Source organism: Lepidochelys kempii, chromosome 8 (assembly GCF_965140285.1).
Source record: "Lepidochelys kempii isolate rLepKem1 chromosome 8, rLepKem1.hap1, whole genome shotgun sequence".
Taxonomy (NCBI): domain Eukaryota; kingdom Metazoa; phylum Chordata; order Testudines; family Cheloniidae; genus Lepidochelys; species Lepidochelys kempii.
Genome location: NC_136387.1, coordinates 97794652 through 97815694, shown reverse-complemented (window position 1 = coordinate 97815694; position 21043 = coordinate 97794652). Strand labels below are relative to the sequence as shown.

The following is a 21043-nucleotide window of genomic DNA, read 5'->3' as shown; positions in this document are numbered from 1 at the left end:
CAGTGTGGAGAAGAGGGGTGGGTGTGTATGTGTGTGTATATATGTATACACACACCTACCTACCTACCTACACACACATTATATAATGTCAGGTTTCAGAGTAGCAGCCATGTTAGTCTGTATCTGCAAAAAGAAAAGTAGTACTTGTGGCACTTTAGAGACTAACAAATTTATTTGAGCATAAGCTTTCGTGAGCTACAGCTCACTTGCACCCTATAGTGAGCTGTAGCTCACGAAAGCTTATGCTCAAATAAATTTGTTAGTCTCTAAGGTGCCACAAGTACTCCTTTTTATTATATAATATGTTTCCTTAATTGTAGGACTGGAAGGGACCTTGAGAGGTCTTGTAGTCCAGTCCCCTGCGCTCAAGGCAGGACTAATTATTATATATAGACCATCCCTGACAGGTGATTGTCCAACCTGCTCTTAAAAACTTGACGGAGATTCCTTAACCTCCCTAAGCAGTTTATCCCAGTGCTTAACTACACTTACAGTTAGGAAGTTTTTCCTAATGTCCAGTCTAAACCTTCCTTGCTGCCATTTAAGCCATTGCTTCTTGTCCTATCCTCAGAGGTTAACAAGAACAATTTTTCTCCCTCCTTGTATAACCTTTTATGTACTTAAAATTATGTCCCCCCTCAGTCTTCTTTTCTGCAGACTAAACAAACTCAGTTTTTCCAGGCTTTCCTCAAAGGTCATATTTTCTAGACCTTTAATCATTTTTGTTCTCCTCTGGACTTTCTCCAGTTTGTCCACATCTTTCCTGAAATGTGGCACAATTGACTTTTCTAATACTGTTACAACTCTGCCTTCTGTTTGAAGAAAAAATAAAACTCCTTAAAAGCTACAGTTCTTCTTTGTAAAGATGGTGTTTATACTTTAAAATAACTTTCCATTTTATTCCCATGCTGTCTCCCCCCGAGCTTTCTTTTCCATTAACTCTTAATTTTGTAGTGCACAACTAACTTTAAACAAAATAATTTAAAATCATATGTACAGTAGAAACTTAGAGTTACAAACACCAGAGTTGTGAACTGACCAGTCAACCACACACCTCATTTGGAACTGGAATTACACAATCAGGCAACAGCAGAGTAAAAAGAAAAAAATTAAAAAAACAAGTACAGTACAGTACTGTGTTAAATGTAAACTATTGAAAAAAAAAAAGCAGCATTTTTCTTCGGCATAGTAAAGTTTCAAAGCTGCATTAAGTCAATGTTCAGTTGTAAACCTTTGAAAGAACAGCCATAATGTTTTGTTCAGAGTTGCGAACAACCTCTGTTCCCGAGGTGTTCATAACTCTGAAGTTATACTGTATTACATTCTTGTGAAGTTCCTTTCCAACATCTTGTTGGAATATTTCTGTGATAGTTTCAACAGTGTTTGAGAAAGTGGTACTAAAAACTCATACGCCCTTCAGCACTTCCACCCCACAAATATATACACCGGATGCATGTTTCCATATTGCTATCATAGAGGGGCTTGGCAGGATTTGTTTTTAATCTGTAACTGTTGGTAAATGTTGATTTCAGATGACACTGAAATGCACATGTTCAGAATTATTAATAATATTTGAAATATTAATATGGGAAACCACCAAACATGAAGTTGACCATAAATTGCTTTATTAAATTCAAAGGCTTTATACAATTATTCTAAACATACCTAAATAATAAGTAATTTACTACATCCAAACAGTAAGAAAACATTTATAAGCATTTGATTGAGGTACTTACAAATGGGCTAAACTTAGGGGGTGTTTAGACCCATATTGGTTGGCTTCAGTGTGGTCAGGCAGGTGTTAGCAATGAACCCTTTAAGACAGCGGTTCTCAGACTGTGGGTCGGGACCACATTTTAATGGGGTTGCCAGGGCTGGCTTAGACTTGCTGGGGCCCAGGGCCCAAGCCCGAGGGCTTCAGCCCTGGGCAGTGGGGCTAGGGTTGCCTGAGACTGAAGCCCTTTGGCTTTGGCCCCCCGGCCTGGGGCAGTCGGGCTTTGGCTTCAATTCCAACCCCCCACGGTGGCGGGCCCAGGCTTTGGTCCCCGCTCCGGGTACTGTAGTAATTTCTGTTGTCAGAAGGGGGGCGTGGTGCAGTGAAGTTTGAGAACCCCTGTAAGAGTTTACTTTTTTTTATACCTTTCAACAAAAAAAGTCATTGCCAAGTACTGACTTCATTTTGAGACCCTTATTTCCAGTCTTAATCCAGATTAGATTTACGATCTCCTTTTTTCCCAAGGCCTTTCCTCCCCTTCTTCTTTCTGTCCAACAGTTTTTTATTGCACATGGATTCATATGGACTTTTAACAGTGGTGTGAGGGTTGGGAAGGGCCATGTTGGTTCATTTTAAGGCAGATTCTCTGTCTTATTTAAGACAATCTGCAGTCACCCCTGTCGGTCAGGAGCCTTCTTTTTAAAAACTTTCCCTTATTGCATTAGTTCTTTAAACCAAACATCCTCCCCACTTCATTCCTTCTGGCTTTATAATTTATACTTTTCAAGGCCTTCTTTCTACTTTCTACTAGGGGCCTATCTTTACAACATACATGCACACATTTCCTTAACAAAACTTAAGATAAATCTAATTCTTTAATTTCATACATTCATAATTTCGTGCTACATCATGGAGGGGGAAAAAATCACTTAACAGTTGCAATGCACCTGCAGGGATTGGGTGTCACCAGCAGCACAGAGAGCTCTCTGCAGCCCTGCTATCACAGGAATGAGGGAGCAGGGCTGTGACAGTGGAGCTGTAGAGGGCTCTCTGCATGCCTGCTGGGCCAGTGACACCCAATGCCTGCAAGCACAAGGAATGGGGGAGGCTGCATCATTCTGGCCTGGCAAAGCACAGAACCCCAGCCAAGGCTGCATGGAGGAGGATGAGCCCCTGCTTGTGGGGGAACCGACTTCTCTGCTGAACTGTTTCTGATGGCTCCCACGCTCCTGGCTGGTGAGTGAGTGGGGTGGGTAAAACCCAGTCCCTGCAGGCACTAGTTGTGAAGAAGGTTGCAGTCCTGGGAGGGCAGAGCAGAAGACCCCTGATCAGAACCATGAGAAGTAGTAGGAGGCCACCCTGCTTCTGAATGTCTAAGCAGGTCTGCCTATTTGTGTGTAATTTTAAGTAATTTTTCTACCTTCCCAAATAATGTCAAATATAGTTTTAAAAGGTAAAAAACGCAACTTTTTCCATCTCTTGCAGTCTGTTTTTAGGTACATCACATGGTCAGTTCTTCATAGATTCATAGGTTGTATGTCCGTAAGGGAACAGGGTGATCATCTACTCTGAACACTCTTCATAACACAGGCCATCGGACTTCTTGAATTAATTTCTGTTTTGAACTAGTGCAGGGGTTCTCAAACTTCATTGCAACACGACCTCCCTCTGACAACAACATTTACTATACAACCCCAGGACGGTCGTATAGATATCTGAGCCCATCCAAGCTGTGCTGCACCGAGCGGCGGGGCTGAAGCCAAAGAGCTTCAGCCCTGGATGGGGGATCTGTAACCTGAGCTCTGCCGCGCAGGGCTGAAACCCTCGGGTTTTGGTTTTAGTCCCGGGTGGTGGGGCTCCAGCCCTGGACTTCAGCAAATCTAATGCCAGTCCTAGCGACCCCATTAAAATGGGGTTGCAACTCTGTTTGAGAACCATTGAACTAGTACATATCTTTTAGAAAGAAATCCAATCTTAATTTAAAAATTTCCAGTGATGGAGAATCCACTGCAACACTTGGTAAATTGTTCCAATGGCTAATTACCATGACTTTAAATTTGCGCCAAATTTCCAGTTTGAATTTGTGTAGCATCAACTTCCAGCCACCGAATCTTGTGTTTTGGGGCAGGCAGAATGAGAAGCTCCGATTTCTACTTCAGTGGTCTAAAAGCAATTTTGGGGATCAAAAGTTACTAGAGAAGTAAGGAAAAGGATCTCATGTGTGATATATAAAAGTTCTAGGTTTCTTCTTTTTCAAGCATATTACTAGAAACTTTTGTATATGTTGATATATAGAAAAGGACTACACAAAGTATCAGTACAATGAATATTAGACTAGTTTAATTTCTTTCCATTCACCCTGTGAATGTTAGGAAACAAAACTGAAAGTTTGAGGAATAGTATTTTTTTAATGGAAGATTTCCACCTTTTAAAACTATTCTGTATATTGCAGTCCTGTCATTTCTGCCATCTCCCCTTCTATATCTGGCAAATACTGTACGTTGCTTCCTTAAACTGAATTTAAATTACAACATAATCAGTACTGGTTATTTGGGGGATGGGGAATGTATACACTTTTTTTAACATCTTGCTCAACTGATAAGGGTTTTAATTGAAAATCTGAATCCGCATATTTCTAAAGATCTAAAACATCTTGTTGAGCTCACTTTTTTATTAAAAGACTTCCATAATCTGAAAATGTACGTAAATGGAGAAACAAAACCAGCATCTTAAAAAAATCATTGGTGATGGTTGTAAATTCAGGTGACAAAACATCTTTTTATATAGCATCTTGCAACCTCTGGTAATCGTACTGAACCTTTTTGAAACATTCCATTGATTTTCATTAATTTATTTCTTGTGAAGCCTTATTTACACATAGAGAAAGAGAGAGACTTTCCTCTCCCAGTATATTCTCTAATAGCCAAATCAAGAAGCATTAAAATAATCCTGCCACTCAAGTCTGTCTTGTTTGTGTACTGTGCCCTGCAAATATGGCCTGACAACAACCAAACCTGAACCATTGAATTGTACTTGTAGTATCTTGTATAATAATCTTGCTGTGGAAATTGCTGACCTTGAGTTTATAATTTTCTAAACATCTTTCACTCTTCCTTTAAAACAATCCCATCTAAATTAGCAGTATTTCATGAACAAAGCAGTAGGTTTGTTTGTCAGATTATCAGGCTGCATCTTAATTGCCCTGGAATAGACAAACCAAAAGCAGGTTGGTGAAATACTGCAGCTTTGTATGCATCTGTTGGTCTCTCCAAACCAACTCCTAATTATGCTTAGAAATAAAACCCTCTCTCTTTGCTCGCTAGGTTCTATACTTGGTTTTATTATTTTTCCCCTGCTGGTGGTGAGTTGGTTTTTCTTATAAAATTATTTTTGTGAGTTTTACTGTATATTTAAACATTTTAAGAAATATTATATAACATACAAAAATAAATCATATATAAATGGGATTTTCTTTTAGCACTAAGAGCCTGGTACTTGGAAATGGCCTTTTATCCTAAACTCACCACTATAAATACCCTGCCATTCATGTATTAATATTTTGGCTTGTGACTGCAGTAAAAAATTAGCAGTTTTAGGTAGTATAAAGACTGTGCTTGCACAAAAAGAAAAGGAGTACTTGTGGCACCTTAGAGACTAACCCATTTATTGGTTAGTCTCTAAGGTGCCACAAGTACTCCTTTTCTTTTTACGAATACAGACTAACACGGCTGTTACTCTGAAACCTGTGCTTGCACAGTATTCTGTGCTGTCATGTTAATGATACATAGTGCAGCGTCTTCACCAGGAATCTTCTGTAGTTCAAGTAGGTTTGATACATAAAGTCTTACTTGTACTGGTATAGCAGAAATTTTTATCTGAGAGTGCTAGACCATTTGCAGCAGTTATGGTGTCACTGTCTGCTAGATAGTGTTCTCTTCCTTTAGCCATGAAGCACAGTACAGTAAAAGCTGTGTTATCCGGCACTTTACCAATCGGAAAGCTCTAGAAACTGGCATTTTGGGGCGCTGGATCCGGGCAGCGCTCACCTTGGGCAGCTCCCCGCAAGCGGCAGCATGTTCCTGCTGCTCCTAGATTGGGGTGGGCAAACTTTTTGGCCCAAGGGCCACATGCAAAACTGTATGGAGGGCCAGGTAGGGAAGGCTGTGCCTCCCCAAACAGCCTGGCCCCTGCCCCCTATCCACCCCCTCCCACTTCCTGCCCCCCTCAGAATCCCAAGCCATCCAACACCCCCCACCACCTATCCAACCCCCCGTGTCCCCTGACTGCCCTGTCCACACCCACACCCCCGACAAGGCCCCCGGGACTCCCACGCCTATCCAAACGCCCCCCCATCCCCTGACTGACCCCACTCCCCAGAACCTCCGCCTCATCCAACCGCCCCCTGTCCCTTGACTGCCCCCCAGGACCCCTTGCCCCTTATCCAACCCCCCGTCCCCTGACTGCCCCGACCCCTGTCCACACCCCCGCCTGGTGACAGGCCCCCCAGGACCCCACCCCCTATCCAACCCCTCCTGTTCCCCGCCCCTGACTGCCCCGACCCCTATCCACACCCCCACCCGCTGACAGACTCCCCAGGACTTCCACACTTATCAAACCACCCCCTGTCCCCTGACCGCCACTCCGAACCTCCACCCCATCCAACTGCTCCCTGTCCTCGGACCGTCCTCCCCAGAACCTCTGCCCCATCCAACCACCCCCATCCCCTGAATGCCCCCCAGGACTCCCTGCCCCTTAACCAATGTCCCCGCCCCCTTACCATGCAGCTCAGAGTAGCAGGAGCTCGCAAATCCCGCTGACCAGCCGGAGAAAGCCGTGCTGCCTGCGTGACAGCATGGCTGCGGGGCAGGGGAAACAGCACGGGAGGGGCTGGGGGCTAGCCTCCCCAGCCAGGAGCTCAAGGGCCGGGCAGGACGGTCCCGTGGGCCGTAGTTTGCCCACCTCTGTCTGTGTGCTGCCCCCAGCCTGCCCCGACCGCTGACTTCACAGCTCCCATTGGCCAGGGACTGCGGCTAATGGGAGTTGTGGGGGGGGGGGGGGGAGGGGCGCCCGCAGGTGGAGGTAGTGCGCAGAGCTGCTTGGCCACACCTCCGCCTAGGAGCAGCAGTGACATGTCACCACTTGCAGGGAGCTGCCTGAGGTGAGCGCCACCCAGATCCAGCACCCCAAAACCCCTCCCACGCCCCAGCCCTGGGCTCCCTCCTGCACTCAAACTCCCTCCCTCCATTGGTAAGTATAACTCATAGTTAATCGGAATTTTTGACTAACTGGCACCCCCCATTCTCCCAACATGCCGGATAAAAGTTTTTACTATACTCATTTTTATGTAGTTGTAGCTGTATATCAGATCACTATCACAAGTAAATCCCTCACCAAGAATTACTTGGCTCACTTAGTTTAGATCCTCTGTATACCTTGTTGTTACATCAGGGTGTTAAGAGGATTTGGGTTTTTTTATTGGAGCAATGATCAGTAAGTGTTTCCCCCATTTTCAGCCATTGCTTCAAAATGCTGGTGTTTAAACTTGGCCAGTATGGATTGTCTGGCTGTTGAATGCACTCATCTTACAAGCTGTACCATTTGGGTAGATCCTTGTGAGAACAGTGTGCAGGATCAGGGCCTCATTTTGTAGCTCAGTTCAAGACTTGGCAGGCAGATAAAAAATGATCTCTCGTAAATCAGTATTTTTAGTTTTTGTATTAGCATGAAAGAATGTGTTTGCATAACAAATAATCAGTTTTGCAGATTCTGATATAAATGAGTCATTTTTACATTGCATATAATAGTATCCCCGTCCTCTCTAAGGACACCAACAAAGTTTTTTTTTATGTGCTAGACCAATCTTCTACAAAAAATGAACCAACCAGTGTTGACAAAACTAGCAGTGTGGGAGAGAATTACATAAAAATGTAGAATTTAATTTGCCTATGGCATTCACAGAAAATCCAAGAATATATTTTAAATGCTTTTTTTGAGTGGCATTGATAAATTCAGACTCTTGGGAGTGTACCAATGGTCCATGCTACGCTGTTGACGCATACCCAAGAGTCTGAATGTGAAGAGGTCAACTAAAAACCAACCAACCAACCAAAGCCCCCCTCTGGTTACAGATGAGGAACCTTTATTTGTTACACTATATATCCATTCCTTAGTCGTCCCCTACTGTACCCTACCAAATTCACCATCCATTTCGGTCAATTTCACAGTCATAGGATTTTAAAAATAGTAAACTTCATGAGTTCAGATATTTAAATCTGAAATTTCATGGTGTTGTAACTGTAAGGATCCTGACCCAAAAGGGAACTGTTGGGGGAGGGTCACGAGGTTATTGTAGGGGGGTTGCAGTATTACCAACCTTACTTCTGCACTGCTGCTGGCAGCATGCTGCCTTCAGAGCTGGTCACCTGGCTAGCAGCTGCCACTCTCTGGCCACCCAGCTCTGAATGCAGCACAGAAGTAAGGGTGGCAATACCGCAACCCTCCTACAACAACCTCCTTTTGGGTCAGGACCCCCAGGTTGAAAAATGCTGATCTCCCCGGTGAAGTCTGTATAGTAGAGGGTAAAGGTACACCAAAAAACAGATTTCATGGGGGAGACCAGATTTCACAGTCCATGATGCTTTTTTCATGGCCGTGAATTTGGTAGGGCCTTATTCATTAGTATTCAAAACTTCCATATTATGTTACTGTTGTAACACTTGTCTGTCCTTTCTTCTGCCGCTTCCCTCCAGGTTTTTATCTGATTTTGTCATGTGTCTTGATATACATTTTAAAGTTCTTCAAGTCAGGAATGCTTTCTTATTGATCTGTAAACTGCTGCTTGCATTGATGATACTGTATAAATAATAGTTTGGGAGAGGCTTAATTTTCTACGTTGGGTATGGTCAGAAATAACACCCTTCAGCCTCAAATCTGCTAGTTGTAGCTGTTTTAATATGCTGAAAGAGCTTATCCTCTACTTAAAAAAAAAGAAACCCATGCTTTATAAACCTGCTACGTGCATAAAAAGAGAAGTACTCAACTTCACAAATCCACCATTTTCCTTTCCCATTAAAGATGTGGTGTTCCAGTCTGGAACAGTTATTTTAACACAGACAATTTCTGTTTAGGAAGGAAAAATATTAAATACAAACCCTATGTTAATTCAGCTTTATAGTGGAGAACTTAAAAGCACAAGTCAGAAAAATAAAAATCTTTACATGTACGTATGGAGATAAGAATTTTTATATACCGTAATAGTTATACAAATGAGTACACATTCAGAAGGCGCTAATAACTGGACTTCCATCTATTTAAATTTCCCAGCTGCCCTATTGAGGTTTAAATCCTTTACAGGAGGGACCATTTCTAATAGTGAGAGGTTAGTTCAGTATTCATGTTTGTTCATTCTTTGGCCGCTTGTCTATGAATCAAGCTGGCTTTTGGTTGATGAAAGTACTTCTTCAGCTGTTACAAGGGCAGTCATCCAACAGTTGCGCTGGTTGACTGGCATCGTCAGTGTAATGGTATTTGGTGATAGTTGTTTGGCACTGAAACAGGAAAATTATTTCATTTATACTTTTCTTTCAAATGAAATTTAAATGTCTACATGGAAAAATAAATAAGTAATCTTTTAATAATCATAATTAACTTTGGTAGTATGAGTGTATGGTAACTATACATGCACCAAAGAAGACTACTGGCAATTTGTGGATGTCACGGTATGCACTGCTTGTAATACAACAGGAGACCATCTTGTGTTTAAAATGTTCTGACGTGTATCTAGGTCGGGGTGGACAAACTTTTTGGCCCGAGGGCCACATCAGGGTTGCAAAAGTATATGGAGGGCTGGGTAGGGAAGGCGGTACCTCCCCAAACAGCCTGGCCCCTGCCCCTATTTGCCCCCTCCCACTTCTCCCCCCGACCCATCCAACCCCCATTCTCCTTGTCCCCTGACCACCGCCTTCTGGGATCCCTGCCCCTAACTTCCCCCCAGGACCCCACCCCCTAGCCAACCCCCGCCTTTCTCCCTGTCCCCTGACTGCCCCAATCCCTATCCATACTCCCGACTCTTGACAGCCCCCCCTGGACTCCCACACCCTATCCAAACCCCCCACCCCCCAATTCCCCATCCCCTGACTGCCCCCCCCAAAACCTCCACCCCATCCAACTGCTCCCTGTCCCCTGACTTGTCCCCGCTGCCCCCAGAACCCCTGACCCATCCAACCGCCTCCTGCTTCCTGTCACCTGACTGCTGCCCCGGGACTCCCTGCCCCCTTACCATGCTGGAGCCAGCCACACCGCTGTGCTGCCCAGCAAAAGCGGCCGGCTAGAGAGCTGGCAGAACGGTGCGCTCGGGTTGCAGGGGAGGGGCTGGGGACTCCAGCTGGGAGCTCAGGGGCCGGGCAGGACGGTCCTGTGGGCCGGATGTGGCCCACCTCTGATCTAGGTACATGCAATGTGATATAAAGAAATAAGGCAGCCTTTATTAACTACCCATCAGTTATGAATAAATATAGTCAAGTAAATTGCTCAAAAACACTATTATAGATTTGATTTGTTTGTCTCTCTTTCTCTCTTTTTTTTTTTTTTTTAATATATGTAGGGTGTGGATTCAGGATTTGTTCCCAGTGTTCAGGATTTTGATAAGAAACTTACAGAGGCTGATGCTTATTTACAGATCTTGATAGACCAATTGAAGGTATGTTGACCTAACACTTGTGCACCTACAGAGATAGTAAATAATGTCAGGTGCTCTTTGGGTCTTCTCTGGAACTTGTCTCAGGCCCTGTTCTATGGGCAGCTGTGGTGGGGAATCATCCATATTTCAGAGCCACAATCCAGTGTCAGAGAAGAAATTATTTGACACAGTAAAAGCAGAAGAGAGAGAATGAATTAGTTAAGGCAGATGTGACCATATGAGAAGCCTGTCAAACGCTTAAGTATTTTTCATCCCTGGGGTTTGCCAATGACAGTTTTATCCTTTTCTTTTCTTTGCTCTCTGGGTCTACCATAGAAAAGAATATTGAAATGAGGAGACGATTACAAAAAGTAACAATGAAAATTCAGACTAAAAACTATGTTGAATTTGAGAAGAGAATTCTGTGTTGAGATGAACGGAGATCTTGGAAGCATGTATCACTCAAGTAAAATTGAGTTAGAAAATTAGAGTAACTTTAAATATATGCCTTCTTTCAAAATGGGGTTTCTATCAAACATTAAGAGAATTTGCCTTCTGTTATATTCAGTGAGTTAACCTTGGGGAATTGGCAGAGATGGGTTAAATAAATGAATTTCAATTTGTAATGGAATCCTTAAAATTATCATCCTGCTCTTGACATCTAATTTTTTTCCCCCTGAAGAGGAATCCATCCTGTGCTGTTGCTCCTGCACATAGTGCTTGGCTGGGGTTGTTGGCAGCGGAGGAAATTTTGCTGCTGTATTTGTGTGAATCTGATACTTGACCATGGATAAATCGCTCTGTAGGAGCAGCTAAAATGGAATACTTTTCTGTTCTGCTTATGTGTTTTGGGGTTAGGTGGGGAAGATGAGGAATGACAAGCTCGTATCTCCCATCACACTATTGGAAACAGCAGAAGATCCAACTTCGGCAGTTTCTGCCTACAACATTTTCCCCTGACCCAGCCGATTAAAACTGATTAAGACTTCTACAGTTATGTTCTGCTTCTCTTGCTGATATTCTTGGGCAAGCACTGTGTGTGGGAGCATCAGCACAAATTTGGTCTTGTTGGTGGGAAAGGAGTATGTGCACTAAGATGGAGTTGAGTGAGAGAGGCATACAGAATAAAGAGCTTGGCCCACAGCCTAATGATTTAGGACACAGCGTTGTCCCTTGCTGTCATGTCAGCGGGGTGAGGAGAACGTCCCAGGCAGCATTCATCTCTGGAGGAAAGGATATGCCTAACTGTGCTCTTAAGCAGTCACCTGAGACTGACTGAAGAAAAGATTGAAACCAATAGTTGAGAGAGAGGACAGTAGAAACAAGGGATGGGGAGAGACTTACGGAAACTAAGGCATGGGGTTTTGCAGAACAAGATATCAGCATTCAAGGAATGGGAAGTATGGCACCAGAGAAGAAAGGATAGGAGAAGTGACTTGCTGAGTTTTGGAGAGGAGCTAGCATTTGAGGTTTTTTTTATTCCATTGCAATATCTTATTAAATTTGGTAGCTGAAAGTAACTTAGCCCTAGTCTACACTAGAGGGGGGGATCGATCTAAGTTATGCAACTTCAGCTACGTGAATAACGTAGCTGAAGTCGACGTACTTAGATCGACTTAGCGTGATGTCTCCACCGTAGTGAGTCTACTGCTGCTGTTCCCCCGTTGACTCTGCCTGTGCCTCTTGCGGCGCTGGAGTACAGGAGTCGACGGGAGAGCGTTCAGGGGTCGATTTATCGAGTCTAGACTAGACGCAATAAATTGATCCCCGCTGGATCGATCGCTGCCCGCTGATCCAGTGGGTAGTGAAGACATAGCCTCAGCAAACTAAAGCACTAAAATGTTTCAGACTCTCCCCTCTGCTTCCCCTGTCCTCTTTTTTGGAGGGAAAAAGCGTGTGTGTGTATGTGTGAATCTTTACTGTATGGTCGTGGTACACAACATGCAGTCTGAGAACCAAACAGATCTGTGGAGAGAGAAAATGCACCCTTTGTCCCACTTAACCCTCTCTCTGCAGGGCAAGAACGAATCTGATTAACCTCTAGTTTTTATTGATGGTGAATTCTAACTCATCTCTCAAGGGAGTTACAAATTCAGACTACTATTTTTTTTTTTTTTTTACATTTAATTTGGACAAATTATGGTTGTATTCAAATTAGGTGCAGCCCTTGGGCTATTGGTAAGATGTTAGGATGGCTCCCAATGTCAACGGTTGGGCTCCTCAGTATAAACTGGCTGCCTTTACAGCATTTGAATTAGTAGGAGCAGATCGATGCTTAAGGATCTAAAATTGTGGGGTCATGCAAACGTCCCAGGTAATGAACAGAAAAGTTAAAAAACTAAAGCAGAATTGTCTGTCTGTAAGTGGAATTATATTTGTGAAGTGTCATTGAGTCTTGAAATAGATTTCAGAGATTTTTTTCCTCCTTCACATAAATCAAATTTGGGAGGTTTAGTGGCCAAAATCCCTTTTTTTTGGTCTGGCACGTCGTCATAGAGTCTAAGGCCAGAAGGGACCATTGTGATCATTTAGATTGACCTTCTATATAACACAGACCATCAGACTTACACTCTATAAATTAATTTCGGTGATCTTTTGGGGGGGTAGGGGGGAAGTAGTATATCCATGGGTCAGAGGTTTCAGAGGAGTAGCTGTGTTAGTCTGTATCAGTAAAAACAACGAGGAGCCCTTGTGGCACTTTAGAGACTAAGAAATTTATTTGGGCATAATGTTTCATGGGCTATAACCCACTTCGTCAGATGCATGGAGTGGAAAATACAGTAAGCAGGTATAAATATACAGCACATGAAAAGATGGGTGTTGCCTTACCCAGTGGGGGGTCAGTGCTAATGAGGCCAATTCAATTAGGGTGGAAGTGGCCCATTCCCAACAGTTGACAAGAAGGGTTGAATATCAACAGAGGGAAAATTACTTTCACAAATATCTTGAATTGCTTACCACACCTACTTATTAAATGTGTCCTGCCTTTTTGACTGCTTTCAAAATGTAATTTAGTGTATTTGTCTAAGCTAAGACTGTAATAAAATAACTTGTCAATGAAGTTTGTCCAGTAATTTTACCTGTTCTCATCTTAATCCTGTATTTCATTTTTCTTCTGTATTAAAGATAAAAGTAAATGTGAGCTGACTTGTTTTGAACGGTGGAAAGTTTGAAATCATTATGTAATGTTTTGCTATGGGACAGATGCACAAGCACCAGCAATTATTAATACTAAATCTATATCAGGATAGGACTCAGAATGCTTGATCAGGATTGGGGACTCCATTGTGCTAGCTTCTGTAGAGACCTAGTGCTAAATAGGGTCCTTACTCCAAATATCTATCCGTCTCAGATAAGAGAAAAGAACAGATAAGCCTGTTTGCTGGAGGTGTTCTGAACAATGTGTCTGTTCTTAAATGGTAACTCACTCTTCCTATAAAACCTGACATCAGAACAGCCTTCTTTGTCCAAAGAGTGCTGAATGGAACTCCCTATGTATCTCATCAACTCTACCTTTTTAATCAACTGCAGAACAATGACAGCATGGGAATCGAAAGACTGAGCCTCAGGGCATGTCTTCACTAGCAGTGTTAAAGAGCTGGCCACAGCAGCGCTTTAATCTGGCTGTGTAGTTGCAGCAACACTGGTACTTTACAGTGCCGAAATTTGCAGTGCTCAGGGGAGTGTTTTTTCACGCCCCTGAGCGAGAAAGTTGCAGCACTGTAAAGTGCCAGTATAGACGAGCCCTCAGTAACTGAGCGTGAGTGTTGCAGGGAACCGTGGAATGTGAATGACAATGGCACCATGTCACAAATACTTTAAAATAAATATGAATGAATTGTTGTTGGGGGTCATATTGCTTGGGTTGTACTTGTTTTGTTTTCAAAATCCTAGAGTTTTCCATTGAGTGCTTGCTCACGTCCATTCCAGTGTAGGTGTACGTGCGCTGTATGCACCACCCCCAGAAAGTTTTCCTGCAGTGCTATCCGTTGGGTCTCTTCTGGTGCCCCATGGAGTCGTGCCCATAGCGCCAGTATATAGGGTCCTGCTGCTCTGCCACCCCATTAGTTCCTTCTTACCAGACTTGGGCAACCTGCTGAGCTGTTTTCAGTTATCTCCCGCACCCAGACACCCAGTTCCCAATGGGATCCAAACCCCAAATACATCTGTTTTGTTCTGTATAAAGCTTATACAGGGTAAATTCATAAATTGTCTGCCCTCTATAACACTGACAGAGAGAGATGCGCAGCTGTTTGCTCCCCCAGGTATTAATTACTTTGGGCTTATTAATAATAAAATCACTTTTATTTAAGTATAAAAAGTAGGATTTAAGTGGTTTCAGATAATAACAGACAGAACAAAATAAGTCACCAAGCAAAATAAAGCAAAAACACGCAAGTCTAAGCCTAATACATTAAGAAACTGATTACAGGTAATATCTCGCCCTTAAAGATGTTCCAATAAGCTTCTTTCACAGACTAGACTCCTTCCCAGTCTGGACCCAGTCCTTTCCCCAGTATGGGTTCTTGTTAGTTCCAGCAGACATCTCAGGTGGTAAGCAGGAGTTTTCTCATGACTGCAGTCCCTTTTGTCCTGCTCCACCCCCTTTTATAGTTTTGGCACAAGGCAGGAATCTTTTGTCTCTGTAGGTCCCTACCCCGCCTTCTAAATGGAAAAGTACCAGGTTTAAGATGGATTTCGTTATCCGGTGACATGGTCACATGTCACTGTAAGACCCCCTAGACTCCATTCTTCCTGGGTTGGCCCACACTTACACAGGAAGGCTTGCAGGTAAATAAATCATTTACAACCAATTGTCCTAGGCAATGGGAGCTATCAAGATTCTAAACCACCATTAATGGCCTACACTCTGCATAATTACAATAGGACCTCAGAGTTATACTTCATATTTCTAGCTTCAGATACAAGAATAATACATGCATACAAATAGGAGGAATATAGTCAGTGGATTATAACCTTTGTTATGATACTTTACAAGAGACCTTTTGCATAAAGCATATTTCAGTTACATTGTATTTACAGTCATAAGCATATTTCCATAAAACATATGGAGTGCAACGTCACAGTTCCCATCCAGGGTATCTGTAGAGTGGCAACATAGTCTTTGGTCCACACTTTTGCAACTCATTATGCTGTCACTCAGCGGGCCAGATTTGGCTGAGAGGTTCTACAGTCTGCTTGTCATTGAACTCCAAGCCCCCCTCCTACATCTGCTTGAGAGTCACCTACGTTGGAATGGACATGAGCAAGCAATTGAAGAAAAAATGGTTGCTGACCTTCTGTAACTGCTGTTCCTCAAGATGCGTTGCTCATGTCCATTTCAAAACCCACCCTCAGACCCCTCTGTAGGAGTTAGCCGGCAAGAAGAAGCTGAGGGGGCAGCGGGATGACAGGACTGTGTATACTGGCACTATGAGGGTGCAACTCCAGAGGCACCAGAGCTGACCTGATGGATACCAGTGAGGAAAACTTTACGGTGGTGGTGCAGGCGGCATGCGCACACCTATATTGGAATGGATATGAGCACCACCTCTCGAAGAACAGCAGTTATGGAAGGTTAATAACTCTGGGTTTTTTTTGTAGTTTCAACCTGTTTGATGTACAAAAAACAGCACTTGCAGTATTTTCACAAATTTTTTTTTTTTTAGCTATTTGATGAGAAGCTTCAGCACTGCATAGATGATGAACAGAGAAAAGCAAGTATACTTTATCTTATATAGATATTTAGGCCTTTTTGACATTTTTGATTATTTTGTTTCCCTTTTCATTAATCTCATATAATTATGAATCATGTTTTAAGTGTGATTTTAATCTACAGTTGATAAAAATAAATTCTTGATCTGTCTGTTTAGAACTTTTTACAGGAGTTACATATTCTGAATAACTGGGGGAATATAACTTTATATAATAGGATGAGATTTTTATAACATTAAGATATCACCTTTAAAGCTTTAAAACAAAGTTTCATTCTTTTAAGAAATGGTTCTTATACCTTTATAGATGTGTGGACAACATAGCATAATTTTAAAACTCCCACATCTCCTCTGGCATAACTGTCATTGATGTATTTGAAGAAATTTTGGTATAAAATAACCAAATTTTGGTTCATTCATCAATGTTTGAAAGTAATAGGTTGAACGAGCATAGTGGAAAAGCACGTAAGGAGCACACTGGGGTTTTAGTTTGTTTTTTTTTAAGCAGTGCACATATTTGGAGCTCTGCACTGCACGTATTTAGAGCTCTCCATATGCTAAGAGAGACCTAGTGAAAAGTCTGACTAGCCAGTTTTACATTTGATCACTCTGAGTATATCCTTTCTGGTGGTCTTCTACTTATTTCTTTTCCCCCTTCTCTTGCTACCCAACCCCCAACAAAAGGATTTTTTGGTCAGGGAGGGTTGTGTAAATGTGCAGTCTATAACATATTCACATGCTTTGGGGCTGTATGCTCCAGAATGCAATATGTCATCCAGGGAATACAAAACATGAAACAGGCTATTGCTCACTTCAAAAGCTGATGAATATACTTGCTCCTGTCCAGTGTCATTTTTGGAAGCATGGCAGTAGAACAAAGTGTCACAAATTGCTATTTTTAATAAAGACAAATGTTTTATCAGACTTTTTTTTTCTTGGGAGAGTGGGAAGGAAAGAATGTTTCAAAACAAAAAAATTAGCTTGTGAACTTTAATACCTGGAAATAGGGAATTAAAATTAAAGCTATTGCTCAGTTATAATTATTGCACTGTCACTGTAACGTTAAAATAGTTGGATTTGGGAATTTTTGTGTGTTTTGTACCTATTTCTCCGAGTTTTCCCTTGTATTTAAAAGTAAAGCTTCTTCTATTCAGTATTATTGTTTGAGTACAGTTTGATGCTTCCTCGCATAATATTATGTAAAGGATGTGACTTTGTATATGTTCCTCTTCATGTCTGATGGTCATACTGGCAGATTAGCAATCTTATGTGTTGAGCTTTCTGTCCACTTCTTGGTGGCATGTACAGTTTTTAAAATGTATTTGTTGCTCAGTTCAAACATGCTTGGCTAGTCTCTGAACAAGCAACTGCAAGAACAGAACTGATTTTTTTTTTGTTTGTTTTTTAACTCGAAAATTATTCCTTCACTTTTTACCTCTGTCCAGCTGCGCTCATGCAGCTCAGGAAGTACATTAGCCTTCCCTGTGACAGTAAGAAGCACTTGAGTCACTTTTTTAATCCTTGGAGACTTCTTCAAGGATTGTGTTATAGCTAGAGGATGCATTTTCATATTTAGTCTGAGCAAGGCATACATCAGTGGAACAGGAAGACTTATGATTTCAAAGAGGAGGCCAGTTTACCCTTCTTCAGAGATTTTTGTTTTTAAATGTTGTATCAATAATGTTTTTACTACAGATTCCACTTCTTCCCCATTTAAAACAAACAAAAAGCATCACTTTTTTTTTAAATTGAACCTCCCTATCCCTTTGGGCTAAAACAGGTAAGGAATTCTTTGGCAGCAGCTTAATGCTTCTGTTTCCTTAGATAAGGATTAAGCTTTTCACTATACTTTGGCTAAGCAATGGTTCCACAGAGATACTGTTTGCGGGAAAGTTATGCAGCTGGAAATCCATTCTACACTCTTTCCCGCTAGGTCTTCATTAAAAATTCTAGCAGAAGCCTGTTTGTTTGTTTTTCTTTCCATGTTTTCTTGAACGATTCATAAGTTTAAATGGGCAATCAGAAGACAGGTTTTCTTTTCAGTTGGAATCAAAGCAGAGTGAAAGTGTTGTTTCAAGATGAACTGTTTGAACTCAAGTTAGCTGTTGTGTTCCAGCAGACCAAAGTCAGGCATTTTTAGTATCCTGTAATTTCTTCTGAAACTCAATATGGTGTTTATATGCAGGGCAGGATTGGAAATGTGAACCAAAACTAATTAGCTTTGAGCACTGGGTGAAGCATTGTTTAGTATTGCAAAGAGCCATGAAATAATGACCTCCTAAACAATTGAGCACAACCTGTTTTTTCAGATGGAAAAAGTCTCTTTCCGGTACTGCCAGGCAATCACTTTATGATAATATGATAGGTAGTAGCTAGGATGCTTTTACAAATAGTTGTCAGATAGTTATTGTTCTTCTTCGAGTGCTGTCCCTGTGGGTGCTCCACTCTTGGTGTTGGTGCGTCCCGGCGCTATTGATCAGAGATTTTTGATAGCAGTGCCTGGTCGGGACGCAGGCGCTCAGTTGGTATCTCCCGTCTCCTGCTCTGTTTTACCCGCCTTCTGCCATATATTTCAAGTTATAGCTGTCTCAGATGATGGTCCCACACATGTTGTTCATTTTAAGAACACTTTCACTGCAGATTTGACAAAATGCAAAGAAGGGACCAATATTCTAAAGATAGCTACAGCACTGGACCCAAAGTTTAAGAATCTGAAGTGCCTTCCAAAATTCGAGAGGGATGAGGTGTGGAGCATGGTTTCAGAAGTCTTAAAAGAGCAACATTCCGGTGCAGAAACTACAGAACCCGAACCACCAAAAAAGAAAATCAACCTTCTGCTGGTGACATCTGACTCAGATAATGAAAATGAACATGTGTCAGTCTACACTGCTTTGGATTGTTATCAAGTGGAATCGGTCATCAGCATGGACGCATGTCACCTGGTATGGTGATTGAAGCATGAAGGGACATATCAATCTTGAGTGCATTTGGCACATAAATATCTTGACACTGGCTACAACGGTGCCATGAGAACACCTGTTCTCACTTTCAGGCGACACTGTAAAAAAAGAAGCAGGCAGCATTGTCTCCTGCAAATGTAAACAAACTTGCTTGTGTTGGTGATTGGCTGAACAAGAAGTAGTAGGACTGAGTGAACTTGTAGGGTCTGAAGTTTTACATTCTTTTGTTTTTGAGTGCAGGGTGTTTTAATGTAATTCTACATTTGTACATTCAATTTTCATGTTAAAGAGATTGCACTACAATACTTTTATTAGGTGAATTGAAAAATATTATTTTTTGTTCTTTTACAGTGCAAATACTTGTAATAAAAATACATATAAAGTGAGCACTGTACACTTTGTACTCTGTGTAATTGAAATCAGTATATTTCAAAATGTAGAAAACATCCAAAATATTTAAATAAATGGTATTCTATTATTAGTGCGATTAATTGCAATTTTTTTAATCACTTGGCAGCCCTAATTTAAATGTATCCTAATTGTTAATTTAGTGGAGAGTCTAAAAATAATTATTTTGGAAGGCATCTTTAACTAATTTTGTCTGTCTTCGGGTTAACCAGTAATGTACCAGTTCTTACAATTATTTCTGTAACTGAACCCTGAAATGGCAGTTGCCTCTTCATTTTAGTTTCAGCTATTGTAGGTTCTGTCCCCAAAGCCTTTCTTTCTGTTGGGAATTGGGATTTTACTGCTATGCTATAGATGTAAAGTTTTTTTTCTAATTGACTTTTTGGTATGGATTTATGGCAAATAGGAATGCTCTGAAGAGATTACAAATTACCATTATTTTGGGTCACAAAACAAATGAAGCTACAATATCATGTTGTCTGGTTAAAAATAGATAACCTCTTAAAAACAAACAAGTCTTGAGAACTTGTTTTGTCTCTTACCCTAGGGTCTATCTCTTTCTCTTTAGAGCTTCAGACTTAGGATATGTCTACAATGCCCATGTTACAGCGCGGCCACGGCAGCGCTGTGACATGGGTAGTGTAGACACGCTTTATCACCAGGGGAGAGCTCTCCTGGCAATTAATTAAAATAAAATATAAATAAATAAGTAAAACCCCACCCCATGGGAGCATGGCTCCCAGCGATAAAACTCTGTCTATACCAGCCTTTTTCAGTGCTATAACTTTTGTTGCTGAGGGGGGGGTGTTTTCCTACCCCTGAATGACGAAAGTGGCAGTGTAGACACAGCCTTAGACAAGTAAGGTTATTTATTCATATGATCATAAGGAATGGAATTAATGCCCTTACTACAGCCTCTTTTTAGGGACTAAGAAGAGGGGTGTCTTAATAAACAGTACCTTCTTTTTTTATATTCTTAAAATATAAGAGATTCTAACCAGTACTCTGTGTGGAGGGACAGCCGGGGAGGTGTGGGAGTATAATGTAAAAGGGGAAAAAGTTGGTAGAAGTGTACATAGCCAGTCCCTTCTGCAGTTTGCCTGTTTGCAAGGGGTCAGCATAATGCATAATAAGGAAGATTGGGGTCCTGCAATTAGGGCAGAGGACTGGGAGTCGGGTGACCTGGATTCTATTCATGGCTCTAGTGCTGACTTGCTGTGTGACCTAGCATAAATCATTTTTGTCAGTGCCTCAGTTTCCACATCTGTAAAATGGGGGTAGAGATACATTAACCTCTTTAATAAAGAGTTTTGAGATCTGTGGATGAAAGCACTGTTGTAACCGTGCCTCCATGGGTCACAACTGAGAATATCAAGTTCAGGACAAACTGCTGAGAAATAGGGCAGATACACCCCAAAACTGGTGGTTATTCTCCCTTAGGATATACCAAACCAGCAACAAGAGTAAACTTCTGTTTCACCACACTGGCTAACAAGAAGTTAGAGCTGCAGTTTCGTTAGGCATTCCAGTCCTTGTATCACCACCAAAAACTCTAGATTTTAAGATGAGT

General features: G+C 41.8%; 1 protein-coding gene across 9 annotated transcripts in view; it reads left to right on the top strand.

Moving 5' to 3' along the window:
• OSBPL9 (oxysterol binding protein like 9) overlaps window positions 1-21043 on the top strand; it is a 142037-nt gene that overhangs the window by 57388 nt on the left and 63606 nt on the right. For 8 of the 9 annotated variants that reach the window (XM_073357739.2, XM_073357740.2, XM_073357733.2 and 5 more), the window contains 2 exons: window positions 10317-10412; window positions 16061-16108. In XM_073357739.2, coding sequence (XP_073213840.1) covers window positions 10317-10412; window positions 16061-16108 — 144 coding nt within the window. The remainder of the gene's footprint in view (window positions 1-10316; window positions 10413-16060; window positions 16109-21043) is intronic. The other variant, XM_073357732.2, reaches the window with a different exon arrangement.